General features: G+C 49.0%; 1 protein-coding gene across 1 annotated transcript; it reads left to right on the top strand.

Annotated features, from left to right (window-relative positions):
• The first annotated feature begins 500 nt into the window (after positions 1-500).
• LEMD2 (LEM domain nuclear envelope protein 2) lies at positions 501-15,458 on the top strand. The gene is made up of 9 exons (XM_009569824.2): positions 501-2,025; positions 3,340-3,380; positions 4,082-4,157; positions 5,422-5,498; positions 6,149-6,228; positions 8,553-8,698; positions 9,742-9,843; positions 9,933-10,035; positions 11,188-15,458. The coding sequence occupies exons 1-9, from the start codon at positions 504-506 to the stop codon at positions 11,336-11,338; spliced, it is 2,298 nt and encodes a 765-aa protein (XP_009568119.2). The 5' UTR covers positions 501-503; the 3' UTR covers positions 11,339-15,458.
• Positions 15,459-18,940: the final 3,482 nt, after the last annotated feature.

Raw genomic sequence — 18,940 nt, 5'->3', positions numbered from 1 at the left:
TGGGGCCAAATTAAGGAGAGATTTGACTGTTGTGAAGTGCATAACATTAAAATAAGTCCTTGGAAAGGAACAGAATATGCATTAGATTCCTGGGAAAATTTATTCATGCGCATATAAGTGGGAAATGTCTTCTGTCCCAGCTCTGGGATCGCTGCACACGACCGGTGGAGATCGCTTCCTCACTCTGCCCAGGCCTGATTAAACGGTGTTTGCTTTCTAAGACTCCAAAACGAGTCGTAGAGGGTTTATTTGCAGCATTTTCAGTCCCACACCAGCTCCCGCCTGCACCGTTCTCGCCCCGACCTCCCCAACATGGCAGAACCAGCCGTACCGCCTTCACAAGATGGCAGGAACCAAGCCGCCCTTTCTTTCGACCTTCTCAACATGGCGCCTCCCTTATCAACATGGCTCCCGCCATGCTAGTCGAAGAGGCCTCTGAAACCGCCCGTTTGCCCTTCCCAAGATGGTCGTCAGAGGCGGATGTACCGCTGCTCCCTCCCAAGATGGCGACCCCACTTCCGGTGGGGCCTGGTGTCAGCGGTGCCGCCATGGCGGAGCTGTCAGACGCCGAGCTACGGAAGGAGCTGATCGCGCTCGGTTTCCGCCCGGGTCCCATCACCGCCACCACCCGCAAGGTCTACACCAAGAAGCTGGACACCCTGAGGGCCGAGGCGGCGGCGGCCAAACGCAGCGGCCGCTCCTCCCAGCCCAGCCCGGCCCGCGCCCCCGCCAGGCCGCAGCAGGCCTCACCCTCGCGGCAGCGCCCCGGGCCCCAGCCCAGCCCCGACAGCGAAGACGACGAGGAGGATGAAGAGGGCAGAGGCCGCTGGGGGACTTCAGGGCTGTCGCGGGGGTCCCGAGGGACAGGGCTGGGCGCCAGGGCTGAAGGGGGGCTGAGCTCCCCTCCCCAGTGGGACACCTCGATACAGAGGGGTGGGGGGCTGGAGGCGCCCCTGGGCGGGCAGAGCCCCACATCGCAGTGGGACACGTTTGTAGAGAGGGGTGGGGGGCTCAGGGCTGGGTTAGGGGCGCCCCTGGGTGGGCTTGGGGGGCTGAGCAGCCCGTTGCAGTGGGACTCATCAAGGGATCGGGGAGATGGAGGCGGGCTAGGGGTGCCCCTGGGTAGATCTGCGGGGCTGAGCACCCCATCCCAGTGGAGTGCATTTACAGAGAGAAGGGAGGAGCTCAGCGGTGGGTCAGAGCCAGCTCTAGATGGGTTTCGGGGCTTGGGGTCTTCGTTGCAGTGGGGTGCGTCGACAGAGAGAAGTGGGGGGCTCAGCACTGGGTTAAAGCCATCTGCGGACAGGTTTTGGGGGTCAGAGTCCCAGTGGAGCCCATCTGCAGAGAGGAGTGGGGGGATTGGCATCAGGACTGGGTTAGGGACATCCCTGGATGGGCCTGGGGGGCTGAGCTCCACCTCATCTTGGGGCAGGAGTGGGGGGCTCAGCTCCCAGCCCCTTTCCAGTGATGAAAGTGGGGGTCTGAAGTCCAGGAGCCACTGGGGTACGTCAGGAGGAGGAATTCGGGGACAGAGCTCCCGAGTTCAGTGGGATGCTGCAGGGGAAAGGAAAGGGTTCTCCTCCAACAGCCTATGGAGTCAGGAAAGTGAGGTGAGACCCAGCACCCACTGGGGCACCTCAGCGGGATCAGGAGGGTTGAGTCACCAGTTTGGGAGAGGGAAAGAGGACTTGGCTTCCAGTGTTCGGCATGAGGCAGACAGGGAGCAGAACCCCAGCAGCTGGGGAGGGAGGTTGATCCGACGGTTTCCGTGGAGGACTCCAGGCAATGCAGGGCTGGCCTCAGGGAGCCGATGGGAGACGTCAGGAGCAGGACAGGGGGTAACCGCCCGCACTCAGTTGTTGCGGTCAGCCCCAAAGCAGCAGATGGAAAGAAAGAGCAAAGGCCTCGAATACTACCTCTCCCAGTTCCTTTGCCTCGCCAGCTTTGTGCTGCTGATGGTTTTTCTTGGCATCCTCATGGTGAAGATGATTGGGTCGGGCTGGCTCGATAGCAGAGAGGAGAACTGTACGTGCATTGGTTTAATCCTGTCTTTAAACTTTATTGTTTGCCTTTCTTTTCTGCTTTCCCTTTATTACTTCCATTGCCATCACATTTATCATTCTCATCGCTGTAAGCTGGCATCACTGCTTCTCTCCTTGTTTCTGTCTCCTCATTTCCATCTCCCCTTGCTCATGGGCAACCTTGTTAGTCGTGGAAAGTGAGTCAAGTGGGTGCTTTATTTCAAATGAGTTTGGCCTTCGGTTCTCCAAAGCCATGGGTTTTATGGAGAGTGACATTCCTGCTAGGACAAGGATGTATTTTATACTTGTCTGTTGTGTACTATAATATCCATGCGATTGCACACTGTGTTTTTAACGTTGGCCTCTGCAAAGCCCAGCCCTTCCTTTATCCTGGCCACTTGGAAGTGCAGCAGTTGGATTGGTGCTTCAGCACTTCAAGTGGGGCAGAGTTTTGCTGAGAAATGAAAAAAGCCTTCCCTTTCACCCAGTTTTTAAAGCAGAGCTCCCCAGCAGATAGAATTGCTCTCACTTCATGGCTTTGAACAGAAAGGAGAGGTTCGGGGTGTGGATGGGATGGTGCGAGCCCCAAAACTCAGCACCCTGTGCCGGTAGGTGCTTGTGCGCTTTGCATGGGCTGGAAAGTCAGAATACAACTGTCCAATGTCATTGAATTTCTGATGTGCCCTTTACAGCCCTGTTAGATGTTTCAAAACCAGTGGAATTTTGGAGCAAGAAACCTTGCAGCATGGCTGCAAATACTTTAAATCCTTGGGTAGTTAAGATTGCTAGGAAGTACCGCAGGGTGGACAGGTCGCCAGTATATATCCAATTGTCGGGAGGAAGGGAGCTGTTAAACCAGAGGCCATAATCTGCAGAGCTAACAGCTCCCACTAAAATAAATCCTCTGCTTTTGCCTTGAGGAGGCTTGATTGAAACCCCTGTTATCACTGTGATATTTCAGGTGACCATGGTGTGCAGCGAATGGCGTTATGAGATTGTAAAAGATCGGTGCGAAGCAGCGGGTGGTAGATGAGCACGAAACATCTACTTAAACAGGAGCTGTTAAAACACTCAGACCCCAGTTTTTATTTTCCAGGGTTTATCATTTGCACTCGTTTTATTTGTTTTCTTCTCAGTGCTGCCTACCAAAGCAGGGCTTTGAATGTGCTCTTTGCATAGCAAGGTGCCGTGTGGAGTGAGATTAACAACAGCGGAATCAGGCTTTAAAGCAGAACCTTCTTTTAAAAAGATAATTACTTTCTTGATCGAAGCTCTTGTTTCACAGCCAGCTAACTCGCTCCCCCCTTCTCTCTCACAGTTAATCTCTTGCCTGTGGATTGTGACAGAAGAACCGATGATGTAAGCATATATTTATTTATCTTTAAGTATTGCGGGTAGGGGATTCTCATGGAAGAGTAATTATTCTAGGTAGCTCCCACAAATATCAGTTTCACTGTAAAATCGTTAGTTCTGTCATTTTACAGACAAATGATGACTCGATGAGTTGGAATTAATGGGCCAGATTAAATTAGGACTGTATATGAGTCTCTGAAAGATAAAAAATTCCCAATTGTAGGAATCAATTTCTTTAGTAGTTGTAACAACAGTGATATTGGTTTGCAATAAAGCTGTTTTCAGCTTTAACAATGCAAGATTTAATCCAGCTGATTCCCTGGACTCCATCATAAAGTGTTTGTACAGCCCTGTTGCCTTCATCACCATGTATTATTGGGAGAGAAAAATTTTCCTTTCAGTTTCGCAGTTACAGTTGCTCTCCTGTGATGTTCTGGAGGCAAAGAATTCTGGTCTGTCAGAAGGTGTGTCCGGTGGTGCGGTCTGAGCTGAGGCAGTCGGTGGCTCTTTTGGAGGCCGCGCTAGCTTGCTTTTGACTCCGAAACTATAGATCTTTGCTGCAGGAGTGTTTAATTCAAACTAGCGGGACCCAACTCAGCCAAACCCCACTGCTGGTGTTTTGATGTGGTGTTTGTAGCTACTGTAACTGCTGTTTGGCTGCTGTTGGTCTAGTCTAGTCATGTTTGTTACCTCTTTCTGTCTTTCAGTTCTGTCAAGCTAAACAGAAGGATGTAATAAAGAATGTGCTGCACGAGTTGTATAACTACTTGTCTGTACAAGCTGGTAAGTTCCAATTGTTATTATAAAGCACTTGGGAGCATGCAGCAAACTGCCTCTCCCAGCTGTCTCGATGTTTTTAACCTCTGTTTGAAGAGAACGGTTTATGGAACAGTCAGTTCCACTCGAAGACCTCCGCGAAAGTCAGGTAATAGAAAAATAGCAAAAGATGTGTTTATTTTTATTCTGAATAGTGCTTAGCTAATGCATTATATCACTGCGCTCTCCCAGAGTGGTCCTTATTTCCACTTGATATAGTGTGGGAATTTGAGGTAGAAATATTCAGCTTTATGGTTCTTTTCTACTAACGTCTTGAAATTGTCTTCAAAACACTTGGAGCCAGTAAGTGTAAGCTGATATGCTCTTACAAATAAAGTTAAAGCAACTTAAGAAATTGCCAGCTCTCTGCTGAAATGTGGCAGCTGATGGTGTGAGCGCCTCTCTTTCCTCGGTGCAGAGTAAGACAGGCTTTCTTAGCTGAGGAGCTAACCAGTAGTTTAGCCAATCTCTACTGTGTATGAGCAAATCCAGTCCATAATTGGTATTTTGTGATGGAGAAGGCTGCTGGAAATTCAGTGGACGAGTGAAAACTTGTTCAGCAAGATGTATAATAATCAATAAAAGCACTTACATTCCATTTTCTAGATTTTGGACCTCAATAAGGCTGAATCCTTAGATACTTAAGCTTCGTGGAACTTATAAATCTTTTCAAATCCAGCTTTGGCACCTGTGAAATTCCCACCAGTTTTTATGGAGTCTCTTAGAATATTTGTTTAGTCAGCTTTATAAAGCTAGATTTAGAAGATTTAGTTCCTTGCCAGCATTTCTCTGCCTGGCTAGAAGCTAGAGCTGTGATTTAGCTTCCTTAGAAGCATTTTCAGTGCTGATCGTTAACTCGAACACCGCAGTCTTTGATACCTGATGGAAGGAGCCCCTCTGCAGGGCATTAGGTCAGAGAGGTGGTTATGTACTCTGCAAGGAGAAGAAACAGCATTTTTTCCCCTCATTCTTTCTTGAGTTGCTCACACACTGAAGCACGAGGTTTGGTTGCCCTTATCCAACCTGTGTGCAGCAGCTGAGCATTTTATTAATAGTCATAATCTTACCTGCCTACAGTATAAATCTTACCTTGTAATCATTTTGCCCAGAGCTAGAGCCAATTTGAAAGGATAGCATTTCCAGACAGTTTGGTGTATTTCTGAACTGTTCAAGGGCTTCTTTTTTTTTGGCCAAAACATTATTTCAATTTGACTTTTTTTTTTTCAACCAGGTAATTTTGAATGTGGAAACCCTGAGAATCTAAAAAGCAAATGCATTTGGGTTACTGAAGCAAAGGATCACGTGGTGGTGAGTAGGCCGTGAACAGCTATTGTTGTAATGTAGTGCTTAGTCTCTTACCAGGCAATAAATAATAGATACTGAAGCGATTCACCATCTGTTTTACTTCCTCATCCTGTTTTGATTCTTTCCCATATCTCTGGCTTCCCCTTTGGCCAGTCCTGTTCTCAGCAGTTCTTTTGGAAATAATCTTCTCCTACATCTCTGATTCAGCTCCTGTAAATCTAACATAATGGTTCGTTGTTTCACCGTAGTCATCAGTCTTCTGAAACCAGAAATTTCCCTGGATTGAGGGCAGGGCAGAAGAAGGATTTTTCTATACCCTAAAGTGTCAGAAGACAGACTGCTTGGATCTAGCATTCCATTTCTTTCGTGGTAAACTGTCAGTAAGATTATGTTGTAGTTAGCGGTTAGTCTTAACAGTCTGGAATAGTGTTATTTTACAGAGTGCTTCATGCATCATCTACCACAGTCAGAAGACTTTAGTCCAGACAGGCCTTCAGATTTAGTTTTCCTTCCTCTGGTTTGCAGAATTATGTTTAGGATTAACCTAGGGACAGACCGTATAGAATGAATTCTCTCACTGTTGTAAAGAAATAATGTTGTTTGGTATTTTAAATGAATGGAGAAGTAATCTTCTTATGGGTTTTTCTGAACAGAATATAACTGGCAGTTCTGCACAGAAGTTTGAAGCTGCCCTGCACTGGATACTGAACAGTAACAAGGATTTAGGAATATGGTAAGTGGAAGCCCATCGTGTCCAAGTCATGTTTCTTGATGTTGGCTGATCTGTAATTTGACAGCCTCTGTGGGGTACCTTAAAAGCTCCTGTATGTCGGCAGATTTCAGGAGATAATCTGGAATTGGCTTCGTCGCTGCTTGCTGGGCAAACTTCCCAAGGAAAAGTACAGCCCCACAGCAAAAATTGGCAACTGAGCTCACTCCTTGGGAGGCTGTTTCCCAGCCTTTTCACTGGGGGACATTGCGTTCACAAACACGCTGTCTTGCAGATGAAGCATAAATCTTGGTCAGGGTTGCTTATGGTTATCACCGGTTACGTTGTGCTTCCTGGAGGCCTTGGCAGAGGTGGTCCTGATGTCCTGTCGTGGTCCCGTGACTGTGGCACCCTCGTTAAACCTGCCCGTATAATCACTTTTCCTAAGATAACTTGTCTTCAGCACAGTTACTGTAGACAGAGCTTCAGTATTTTGTGGAGCTGTATCCTTTGACCAAAAGGTCTGTTGGACAGCAGGGCACTCTGTGCAGTAGGTAACGTCAGCCATCCTTCTGGGATCCTTTGGACCCAGTCCCGATGAGGAGGAGAGGAAAATGGATCATTGGATGGTGTCTTTGCTTCAGTGTCAGTTGTCTGTCTGACAGAACACACAGCACATGTTAAAACGAATGAATGGTCTGGCTGAATCTGTAAGGTGTTGGTCAGCATCGCTGGGGCTTTTTTCTCCTGGGTTTCTCAGTCCCTTCAGTACATGAGAAATAGCAGAAATAGTAGGTTTTTCACATAAAAAATACATAATTCAGCCCATAACCTAGTGCAAGACTGTTACCCGTAGACATCGTTATCTTCCTCTGGGAAGTGTGGGCTGCCTTCAGTCTGTGTTAGCTCTGAAGCCTTACATTTGTTTGCATTTTAACATTCTAAATGTATCTCTGATTAAATGAGTTGTAGCAGTAGTAACACTGGAATTGGTGGGCATAGCTGGTATGAATTCCCATCGCTCGGTTTTCTCTGCAATATCTCTGCAGCTGCTGCTGTGATCTAAGGATCAGACAGCATCTACTGCTTTGATTATTGCTGTGCAGCAGGTTCCCAGGACAGGACAGAGTTTTCTTAGCGGAAAGGATGGATTTGTAGGTGGGCTGAGATCCAGAATGTTTAAATTCATAGTTTTATACAGGAGCGCTGCTGGTGTTAGGAGCCGTGTGATACAATATACTCCCATTTTTTTGTTTTCATAATTAGCATCTCTGCTAAATGGATCCACTTTTGCTAAGCCTGCACAGCGCGCAGGATGAGCATTCAGCACGCTTAAAAACCTGCGGGTGGCATTTTTAGTAAGCACTACGTGAGATTATTTTTCTAGGTGCTAGTCTGAGAGGCAGAAGTGAAAATGAGCTCTGCACTGGGTGATTCTGCTGCCTGTTTTAAATATTTTCATAGAGTTTGGATTGTAAATAAGACAAGGGGGTGGAAACAACTGTGTGTCTCCAGCTACTGTAGAATCCAGTAACCAAATACAAGCTGTCAGCAGTTCATGAGTTATGCACTAAGAAACTGGGGAAATGTCTTTGTCTAATAGGTTATTCATTGCAAACCTAGAAGGAATTAGTACCTTAAAAAGATAAAATCCCCGTTAGTCCAATTTCTGATGGCTTTCACTTGGATTACATGTTGCCTCTTGGCTAAGAGTAACAAGGAAAGTGCATCAGTGGAGATCTGTGTATGAAGCAGTGAGTTCACAGTGAATTGGAATGCACAGCGGGTGCGTAGAAGTGATGCTGCAGGAGGATGTGTTCCTGACTTCGCCAGGAATGCTTTCCGAGGGTGCGTCTGGTCTCACTGCAGATACAGCTGATGTGTTGTCACTTTCCTAGCTAAACTATTTATGCTCATCTGTACCGAGGAAAACAGCGCAACCTCTGTGGACATTCGCAGTCTCCCTCAGCTGCTCTCTCTGCAATTGCTGATGAGTGACTCAGTAAACATTTCCATTTCTCTGTGCTGGGAGGTGGGAATCCAATTTAAAGTTTAATCTTCTGCACGCTGAGAGGTGCTGTCAAAGAGTCTGCAGAAGGAGACTTCAGTTTACCAGTGGGAGTTCTAGCCCTGCTGCCTTTTCTAAAGCCATATCCATTCCTTGCTAAGCAGCCAGTCCCAAAATGTTCTGGAAAGAGGAACTCCAAGGATGTTGGTTTATTTTCTGTGTGCTGTACAGAACGAGTTACTGCATCCGCAGTCTGTTTGTTCTCCCTGTCTTGATTAAAGACTGCAGTTGGAGTGTCTGCTGCTCTCTTCAATGAAGATTTTCTGCCTCTTCCCATCAGGTTGAAAGGCAGAGACCTTTCGGAACCAGTTACCAAAGTGGAGGAAGTGTTCTGTCTTGAATCAGCCCATCCTCAGATGGGGCTCGGCTGCCGTTTCCGTCGGGCAGTGATCACGGCCATTATGAATGTTTTCCTGTTTTTCTGGAGTAAGTCATTGCCGTTAGTAGTCAGCTTCTCCCCTTGCAACCTGTAGGCTTGAACTTATGTGCACACCCGTTCTCCCGGCTGTATGAAATTACTAACAGCTGAAATAAATCTGCTGATGAGCTAATTTCTAATTAACCTTTGTTCTGGCAGCAGAGGGAGACCTGTAGACCTGCTCTTTTGCTGTGAGTGCTTAACACTTACTTTAAATCAGCCTGCTGATTAGCTTGCTGGGTAGTTCAGAGTACCCATTACTATGGTCTGCAAAATAGGTATGTTAACCTACCTAAAAGGTTTGGGTTTTCTTCCTTTTCTGGCACTAAGCTGCTAAGACTTCTGGACTCTTTAATAATGACTTGTAGCATTTCAGTGTTAGAGGTTTTATTGGAATAGTCTGTCATGCCCCAGTTGAGAGTGAGGTCTTCCTGAGCGAGGTGATAACGAGAGACGAGTGTTGACTAGAAGAGTTTATAATCTAGCCAGACAAGGTAGGGGTGAAAGGGGATAGTGATGTTTATTGTAGAGGCTCAGATACTAAAGTTAGCTCACGTAGCAACAGGGGCATTTGTCAATGCTAAACCTTCAATATAGATCTCCTGAATTTCAGGCTGGCGCTGGAGCCCCAGGCTTTATTTCCTTATCAAGCAGCTATCTTCGGAGCAGCGAAGCCTGACAGACTTCCTAAGTGATTATCGTGGGGGAGGCCTCTAGCAAAGAGAGAGCTCGGGGACTTAGAGAGAATTGAAGCCCTGTGGTTGTGCTGAGGTTTCTGGTGGGGACCCTCTCTGTAATGAGGCCTTCTGACCACTTCTTCCCACACCCACATGTGCGGTTCTGCTGCAGGTGTTGTCAGCACCAAGGGTTTTTGCGGGGCGCAGCTGCACCGGTGAACAAAATGAATTGCTTGGATTCGGTTCCAAGCAAGCCTGGGTAGCAGGGAGTGAAAGCTGCCCCTGGGGAGAGGCAGTGTTGGAAATAAAACTGCTGGCATCCAGCAAGTACACATCTGTCAGTTACTGAATTCCGTTTCTCTTTATTCTTTTAGGTCTGATAACTCTTTGGGGGATCCTGATCTTCCTTAGGTATCGCTGGAGGAAGATGGAGGAAGAGGAACAAGCCATGTATGAGATGGTGAAGAAGATCATAGGTAGAATCCAATAGCTCTGTAAATGCAAGCAGCACTGTTATCCTCTCTGCAATGTTGAGGTCTCACTGTTTTCTCCTCTGATCCTCCAGCTGTTGTCCAGGACCACTACAAGGAATGGGAACGGAATTTGGAGCGTTACCCCTACGTCGGCATTGTCCACGTTCGGGACAGCCTCATCCCTCCGCAGAGCAGGTGAGCTGAATTGTATTCATTAAGGAAGGGTGTCAGCATGATGTTATTCAGCACAGCTCAAAAATCCGGTTATGGGGCAATGGACCATGAGCAGATGGAAAGCTGGGCTGCGAGAAGATTCTGTCTGACTTTTCCGTTCGTAAAGGATTTTGACATAACTCAGTTCATGCCTTAACCTGCTGCAGATTAATGTGACAGTGGCAGAGCTGGTGTTTTCTGCAGTCACACAGGTGTGTTGTCATTGTTCTATCAAACAGTAATCAGATTTTGTTTTGCTGGGGCATGGAGCGTCTGATTTTTCTCTCCTTCATCTGAAGTGTGCAGGATGCTGTCCTCTTTCTCAGCCATCGTACCTTATTCTCCAGGCGGGTACTGTGCTTTTCAAAGCCAGCCTTCCCATGAGTCGAACAGGCTGTTGGGAGGCTCTTTTGAGGTGGTTGTGCGTGTTGCTGCCTGGAAAGTCACCAGTTGGAGTTGGGCAGCTCTGGAAGGGAGATACAGCGAGATGGCTGGTTCTGGTGCTTTTTAGAAAAGAAAGTGTGATTGAGATGGTTGCTCCATCCGTGGTGATGCCAGGGGGCCTTGGTTCTCCTACACTTATGTGCTGCTTGCTCCATCTCTGCAGCACTGTTCCTTGTGTTTTGGTTAAATGGAGCTACTTTGTTCTCCTGATGGCTACGTGTGCTGCTAAGTCTTAAATATCCTCACTCTTTATTAGCCACAAAACTCCTTTTCCTGCTTGTGGCAATTTCAGCTGGTTTGAACCCATCTGTGTGGGAGTGGTGCCCAGAATTACCAGACACTGTTCAGCTTGTCCTCCCTGGACTGAGGGATCTCTGCGTGCAGGAAGAGTGAGGGCAGTTTGCTAATCGAGTCCCTTCGCAGTACAAATTGAGCTTGAAACTCGGGGCAGCCATCAATTACTGGTGCTGACAGAGGGTCTCCTCTTCTCCCCCAGGCAGGACCTGTGATTTCATGTCCTGGCCTGAAATTGCCTCTAAACCAGAATTCTGGTTTAATCTCCTTTACTGTTGCACAGGGAACAGGAGGCAGCTCGCGATAGCTTGATCAGCAGCCCCAATTGCTGTAAGCAGGAAAGCACAATGAGGATACGATTCTGATTTATTTTCTTTTTCTTGGTGTTTCTCACAGAAAGAAAATGAAGCGGGTGTGGGAGAGAGCTGTGGACTTTCTGGCTTCAAATGAGTCACGGATTCAAACGGAGTCGCACAGAATAGCAGGAGAAGATATGCTAGTGTGGAGATGGACTCAGCCTTCTTACGTCTCGGATTCAGAGCACTGAAGAGGAGCAGAACTTGAGCAAGTGTTGATATGGTCCTCTGTATGGGGAGAGTCCCTTCTCTGGTGGTGGGAAAGAGCAGGGCACGGTCCTGATTTCTAGGGCTGGGGAGTGCACGTATCTGTTTGCTCTTCTTTCTGAAAACCTTCACACACAAAAATTCAAGGCAATAATGTTGGCTTGGAAAGAAGATGAGCTGGTGGGAAGCTAGAATTGCACCAAAGTTAGCCTTCCAGCAGGTATCTGGCTTCCGCAGGCCGGTAAACCTAGAACAGCTTTTTAAGAAGAAAAGTAAAATGCATACCTAATATCGAGGGACTTGGGATCTCTCTGACAAAGAATAGGTGTTTTAAATTTGACCTCGGTTCTGCCAAGGCCAACTGGTGGCAACGTCCATCAGGGAATGTGTTTAAAGAAGATTAACATTCATGTTGTTCATTGTGTTTTGCTATCTATAAACGTTTGGTTACTCAAGTTTCTTTTTTATGTCCAGCAAAGGATTGTTTGTTACAAAGAAAACAGCACCAGTGTGTGGCAGTTCAGGCTAGGCAGAGATGCTGCTAATCTGCTCTTCCCAGTATTGTCAGACAGCCGTCCAGCTCGCTGGGACAGCAGAGACCAGACTCATTTCTGGCATAAAAACCTGCAGAGAGAAGGCAGCGTTGATTTGAGCCTGTGTAACCAGGAGATGTTGTTTTCCTTATCTTCATGGTGCCACCATGAATGCTTGCATTCAGCTCTGACGTTGGATGCATGGAGAGCGTCCTCGCCGGGCTCTTGGTTGCTTTATTGACGATGCCGCATTCAAGATGGGTTCCTTGTGCCAGTCCCTGCTCACCTCCCGGTATTAACCCTGCACTTCTCTGCCCCGCTGCTGCCTTTGGGGGGGTTCCACTCATGTGGAAGGACTGCGGAGGCTCTTACCTCCCACTGGTGGTCAGCAACGAGTGGAGAGAGTGGATTTCCCCAGGAACAAAACATGGGGAGGTCTTTCCCATTTGTCAGTGCCCATTCCTGACACCAGTAGTGTTCTGGCCCGCCCTGACCTGTACAAAGAAGGAGGGTCTTCTGTGTGGCAAACTGGAGACCGACCAAATCTCCGAGATTAAATTCAAATGCAGGATTTGTTTTGGACGCAGGCAAAACTAACAAACCTGATACTTGTGTACGCTCTGAGTCGCTGCTTCCTAAAGTTAGAAAAACAGATCTCAATCTGGTCAGATCACAATCTGATACCCAGACCTCAGCCAAGGTCGCTAAACAAACCGCAACACAACTCGGATTTGATCCGATACGCCATAGTGCTGGGAAAAAAGAAGGGACAGTAAGATAAGTAAGAAAGAGAGAGGGAAAAAAAATAATTAGTGGGGCCTTGAGCAAGCTGATCCAGTGGGAGGTGTCCCTGCCCGTGGGGGGGAGTGGAGCCGGATGGGCTTTAAGGTCTGTTCCAACCCAAACTGTTCTATGATTCTATGAAAAGAAAAAGTAGTCACCACTCCCATGGGGCATAGCGATTCCTCTGGAAAATGTGGTCCATCTGGTAGGGATTCTAGAGGAAAATGTGGTCCGGTGGTTCTTCAGCAGCACTTCAAGCTGGTTCCATGGGGTGGTGGGCGCACACCGTGCCTCCTTGGCAGGCTCGATTTATAGGGCAAGTCCACGCCCCATTAGCAGGTGTGTGTGTGGGGGGAATCTTGCTGTGAAAGTTCTCTGCACAGAAGCGCCTTTGGGAAGGTTCTGGAATTGAGGCTGGATGAACCTTTATGCACAGTTAGATGGGGAGGACAGTGCCTGCTGCTGCACCTTTTTCCCTCCTTTGCAGCAGAGCCACTGCCCTGCACTCAGTCAATGTATAAGGCACAAAAAATACCACTAAAGGACTCAGTCTTTACACCATTAAATGGGAAATATCCTGCGTGGAGTTGGCTCTTAGCCCATATTTTCTTTTTGGTTGCAAAGGGAGGGTGTTGGAACAGAAGAGGAGACTCAAAGCTGTCTTCAAGACACTGACCAGCTTCTTCCACTGCTAATAAACTAGAGTGAAGGCAGCTTTGATTCTTCTGAAATGTTGTAACAAGATCTTCACTGCTGCCATAGCAATTTTTGCAAACACTGGTGCCTTCGTTCTTAAGCCTTTTTAAAATATATGTGAGGGTTGGGTTTTTTTAAAACCATCCAAATCCAGGAGTGAAGAGTTGCATTGCTATTCTTTTTTTTGTATTAAACTTGTTTTTGTAGAAGAAGTTTCTCTGGCTTGGTGCTGTTTATTACCTGTTCAATTTAACTCTGTAAACCAATATATAAAATGAATTTATTACGAGTAATTTGTTACCTTTATTTTCATCAAGGAGTCACAGATTGTTCCAACTGCTTTCGCTCATGCAGATTAAATAGATCCTGCTCGAGGGAGCTCACGGTTTCTAGGAATAAGACGGCATGGGGATTGCATGACAGCCTAATGAGACAGTGTGGATCCTTGTGACAGGCAGTGATCTCGGCACAGTAGCCAGCAGTCTCAAGTGTTTGGTTTGCAAATTAAACCTGTGTTTTGGGAACGGTTGGCGTTAAGCAAAGGTGTGTATGGAAAGCAGTTTAGCTTGTTCAGCTGCGTTTTCTAGAGATTGACAGCTTGGAGGGTTTTGAAACTAAATATTAGTTGAGCAAGTTGTTGAGTCTTCCTGCGGCCTGTAATAACATAGTTATTTAAAGCAGAGAACGAGGTGGTCTGTGGTAACTGAGCAAGGGTGCCTCAGGCTTCGTATGCTTTGCTCTTGTTCTCCGGAAGGCAGATCCCTTGCCTGCTGGGTGGCTGAAGTCCGCAGGTGCTGCAGGAAGTCTTTACTCTGGTCCAAGCGGCTGCTCCTGTGCGCTGTGGCATCCTCGGGCTGTGGTTAGCTCGCCTGCCTTTGGCGTGGGATGTGAGGTGCCAGGCGATGGCATAGGAAGACTGGGAAGTAATGAGGGAAGTGTTGGATACATGGTGAGGTGGGATGGATGTCCCTTCCTGCTTTTGCTCCCAGCTCTCGCTTGCCACTGGACACGTTGCTTCCCTCCTTGTGTCCCAAAGCTTAATACTATTTAAGCAAGGATGTTCCGCGTCTCTTTGAAGGGGGGGATATTTATGTCAAGCCTAAAGGCAAAAAGGCAAGGCCGAAGCCATTTACCAGGTAGCCAAGGTTGCCTGGTGCATAGAAGACCCATAAACACCTCTGGCTTGCCAGTCTGCATTGTCTTTAGTGTCCGTTTCCCTGAGAGTTCTCAATTCCTCCCTCACCTGAGTGTCAGTGACTCAGAACGTGCGCCACCACGCGTTTCAGCTCCTTCAAAGTCTGCTCCTGAAACGGCACGAGTAGTCCGTGAATCATCGCTTTGTAACTGCTGTGGACATGGTTGACTCACTCGTGTTTGGTTGGAGGAATGTTTGATTCATAACACAGGTCTGGATGGCAAAGGGGGAGATTTCCACTGGCACAGCAGGAGCACAGGTGCTCCGTGGCAGTCGGTGGGATCTTGCTGTGTCCTCACTGGCACCGAGATGTTGCTAAGGTAGAGGAACAAAAGGCAATGCAGGACTTAATCCCTATCCTGAACCTGCATTCCTGTTCAGATGCTTTTACCCAGTCCAAGTTGCTAAGTTACAGCTGAGATATATTCAAGGTTAGGAAATACTCTTCCGTTTGGTGTAATTCCACGTGCCAGAGGGTGTTTGCTTTGAACCAAGCTGCCATGATGTTCTCTGCGATACTCTTCCCCCGTGTCCTTCCTTTCATGTGCTGTCTTGAAAGCAGGGAAGCCTGGTTTCATGCCACGCTCACTGCCGAGCTCCTGCTTGCTCTGTACAAACTGGATTGATAATTCCTGTGGCAGCAGCAGTTTTCCCAGAACCCCAGGTCTGTTCAAAGAAGAGAGAATAGCTGAGTTCTTCATGCCCGTGCTCTACTCTCCTTACAGCTTGCCTTCGCTCAACCTGAGCTGCTAACGTCCCTCTCCCACTCCCTTGCCAAGTATTAGGTTTCTATAAATAAGTTCTCCACCGGTGGGCTGATAAAGCCATCGCATCCCTTTACTGTCAGAAAAGAAAATATGTACCAACAAGGAATCTAAAATAAAATTTGCCCTTTATCTTTTCATTTCCTGCTTCCATTTAAAGCCTTTCACATTAAGTGTTTTGTCTCCTGCTGACATGACAGCTGATGCTGTGCCTTATTTATGGGGTGCGGAGTCGGGGCGCTGTGCCAGTTCTCCTGGAAAGATCAACATGAACCAGAGAAGAAATAGCATAGCCAGCGAGTCCTGCCCGAGGGGCCTCCCTCCAGCAAGGGTCCTGTCCTAAACAATCACTCCCCAATGCCTCCCATGGGATTTCACAGTGACTTTTTTCATCCAACCTTTAAAGAATGCCTCCAGGTTGGGGATGGAAAAGGGTTCTGTACATGTTAAACTGAGAAGCACAGAATGGTTTGGATTGGAAGGAAACTCAAAGCCATCTGGTTCCACCCCTGCCATGGGCAGGGACACCTCCCACTGGATCAGGGGCTCCAAGCCCCATCCAACCTGGCCTGGAACCCCTCCAGGGATGGGGCAGCACCACTGCTCTGGGCAACCTGGGCCAGGGCCTCCCCACCCTCACAGCAAAACATTTCTCCCTAAAAATCTCATCTCAATCTCCCCTCTTTCAGCTGAAAACCATTCCCCCTCATCCTATCCCTACGCTCTCTGATCCAGAGGCCCTCCTCAGCTTTCCTGGAGCCCCTTTCAATGCTGGAAGTTGCTCTAAGGTCTCCCCAGAACCTTCTCCAGGCTGAAGAACCCCAACTCTCTCAGCCTGTCCTTATGAGGGAGGTGCTCCAGCCCTTGTGTCATCTCTGCTGGACTCACTCCATCAGCTCCGTGTCCTTCCTGTGCTGAGGACTCCAGCGCTGGACGCAGGGCTCCAGGTGAAGTCTCACAAGAAGTGAAGGGACCCTGGCTACAGCATAGCAAGGTGTGAGTCCTGTCCCACCTCCCTACCCCTCAGGGAGCTGCCAACACCGGGACCAGACCTCTGCACCGCCCTCAAAGAAGCCAATTATTGTTGTAGAGGCACTTCTGTGATTGTGCTGAGGTCTGGGGCAAAACCTGCACGTCCTTCAATTGGCCCTCCAACAAAAGGAGACTCCCAATGCGTTGGGGAAACCTTGCTTTGGCTTCAAGCTCGTCTCACCCACGGGCTTTGAGCAGTGGGACCCCCACTCCTCTTCCACTCCGCTTCCCCAGCTCCTGACACAGCAGGAGTTCCCCAGGAATGCGCTGTTGGGTGGCAGGAGGACACCTGAGCCTCCACTGATCTCCTCGCTGATGCAAGAGGCCGCCTGCCCTGTGTCAGTTCGCAGCGATCTCTTGGAGGGCTGAGTTTGGTGTTCATGTCGCATCTCCAAACAGCTCCTGGCATCCAAACAGCAACAGCAGAGGAAAACACCCCTGGGAGGTGAGAGGCTGCTTGCTGGAAGCTGGGCTGGGCTCAGAAACAGGTCCCAGGGAAGTCCATGTGCTCTCTCTGGGACAACAGCTCCTCTTTGCTCCCAGCCGCGGTCCCAAAGGTGCCACCAGCAGCAATGACATCTTGATGAGGAGTTACATGCGTTTGCCAGCTGGTGAGTGTAGCTCCAGCACCCAGGATCAGGATGGTTGAGCCATCATCCATCACACAGCAGCTTGAAGGGTATTTCCAGCCCCGGGCTTGGCTCTGGGTGAGGCAGTGACCCTGCCTGGCATGGGGGGACATCCTGGTGTCACCGTGTGCAGCACCTATTTGGCACCGCTGCCTGGTTGGGGAGAGAGCAGAGAGTAAGACAACAGCATAGACTTAAGGATGGTCCAAAGCCTTTGGGGATGGAAAGGGGAAAAACCTGCACTGTTGGCATCTGTGCTGGAGGGAAAAGGATGGGCACAGCGGAGCAGAGCTGCTGTCACCTCCCTGTGTGTCCTCAGCGGGTTTCGTTGGTCTTTAGCTGCTTTTTCTTCCGAGTCGCACAGTTTCACTCCAGCTCTCCTGCAGAGATGAATTTAGTCCTTTCTTACAAGAAGAGCCCCACAGGGGTCATGTCAGGATGCGGTCGAGTTGTGCCGAGGTTAGCCGGGAGCTGGGAACCAGCCCTGGCTCACTCAAGGCTTGACCTCCCCTTTTGCTCACAACAGCGTGCTCCGTGCCGGGCTGGGCGAGGTTTGGAGTCAGGACCCAGGCTGCAGCCTGCAGGCTAGCCAAGGGTAATAATATCTTTGTTGCCGTAATTAGTTCCTAATTAGCATAGTTTTAATATGAGCCAGGGTTGCTCTCTCCTTAGAGCTCTGCTTTTTACAAGAGGCTGAGTAATTGCCTCTGCGGCTCTGCGGCCGTTTGGCAGCGCCAATCAGCCCAGTTGCCTGCGCAGGGATCCCGCAGCCGCTCCCGGGCTCGGGCATCCTCCGTGTGCTTATTTTAATGGAACGATAACTGCAAAGGACGTTTCTCCCGGCCCGGCAATCCGCCTGACATAAAAATGAGATTGTTTCAATTAACACATGCATCAAAAATATATCTGATACCCAGCAGCACGGACTTCTGCCCAAGAGAAAGGTGTGCGCTGGAGAGGTGCTGCAGCAGCAGGACACCCGTGCTGGGTAAACTGAGGCCACTGGGCAAACTGGAGCCACTGGGCAAACCTCAGCACTCGGTCCTGCCCCTCACTGAGTCCAAGGGACCCCCCCAGCGTGGTCCCAGCCCCCCTCCCACCAGTTCAATAATGATTGGCTTCGCTTTTGAGGCTTTTTGGAGCAATGTGCTGGGGTGCGTGAAGGGGAGAATAAAGGATAGAGGGATTCGCTGCTTGCCCATGTCACCCTTGTCACAGGCACAGCGAGGGGGAGACCTGCCCTGTCCTGTCTGTCCTGGAAAAGGAGGAAGAAACTGAACACCAGCTTGACTTAGGGGGTAGATGCAGAGAACCAGCGTGTTTCTGCTGCTGGGATGGTCCATGATGCTGAGCAGTGGTGCGTGGGACCCCATCCTGTGCTGCTGAGCCCTTTCCAGCCGCACAGCGATCCCCCTTGGTGTGCTGAAGGGCAAGAGATGCTTCAGGTCTGAGCTGTGTCTGTGTCCCCCCATCTCAGGAGAGCCGGGGGGTCGGTGCTAAGCCTTGTCGAGGTAAGCCCAGCAAGGACCACAGCCCAGGTGGGATGGGGGAGGCAGCAGCTGCATCCTTATCTGCACCACCTGCATCCTTATCTGCACCACCTGCATCCTTGTCTGCACCACCTGCATCCTTGTCTGCACCAGCATCCCCAGCCTTGAGCCTTGTGTTTTACTCCCAGCCTCATCTCCCTCGGTTCTCCGGGACCATCGTGGTGCAGGTGACGCCGAGCAGAGCTGAATCGCAGCCGAGGGAGGTGTCACCCCATGGCTGGAAAGCCCAGAGGAATCTCAGGTAATTTACACCTTGAATTTTTGATGCTGCTGTTGCATATCGCAGAGCTTGGCCGATGGGTTCAGAAGCTCTTGGTGGGGGATGCAGCACTGCTGGCTTTGCACAGTGCCCATTTCAGCTTTTTTAGCTTCCAGAAACCATGCTTTTAAAAAAAAAAGCAAAC

The sequence above is a fragment of the Cuculus canorus genome, chromosome 24 (genome assembly GCF_017976375.1).
Source record: "Cuculus canorus isolate bCucCan1 chromosome 24, bCucCan1.pri, whole genome shotgun sequence".
NCBI lineage: Eukaryota > Metazoa > Chordata > Aves > Cuculiformes > Cuculidae > Cuculus > Cuculus canorus.
Note: the sequence above shows the minus strand (reverse complement) of the source record. Positions and strands in the feature narration are given on the sequence as shown.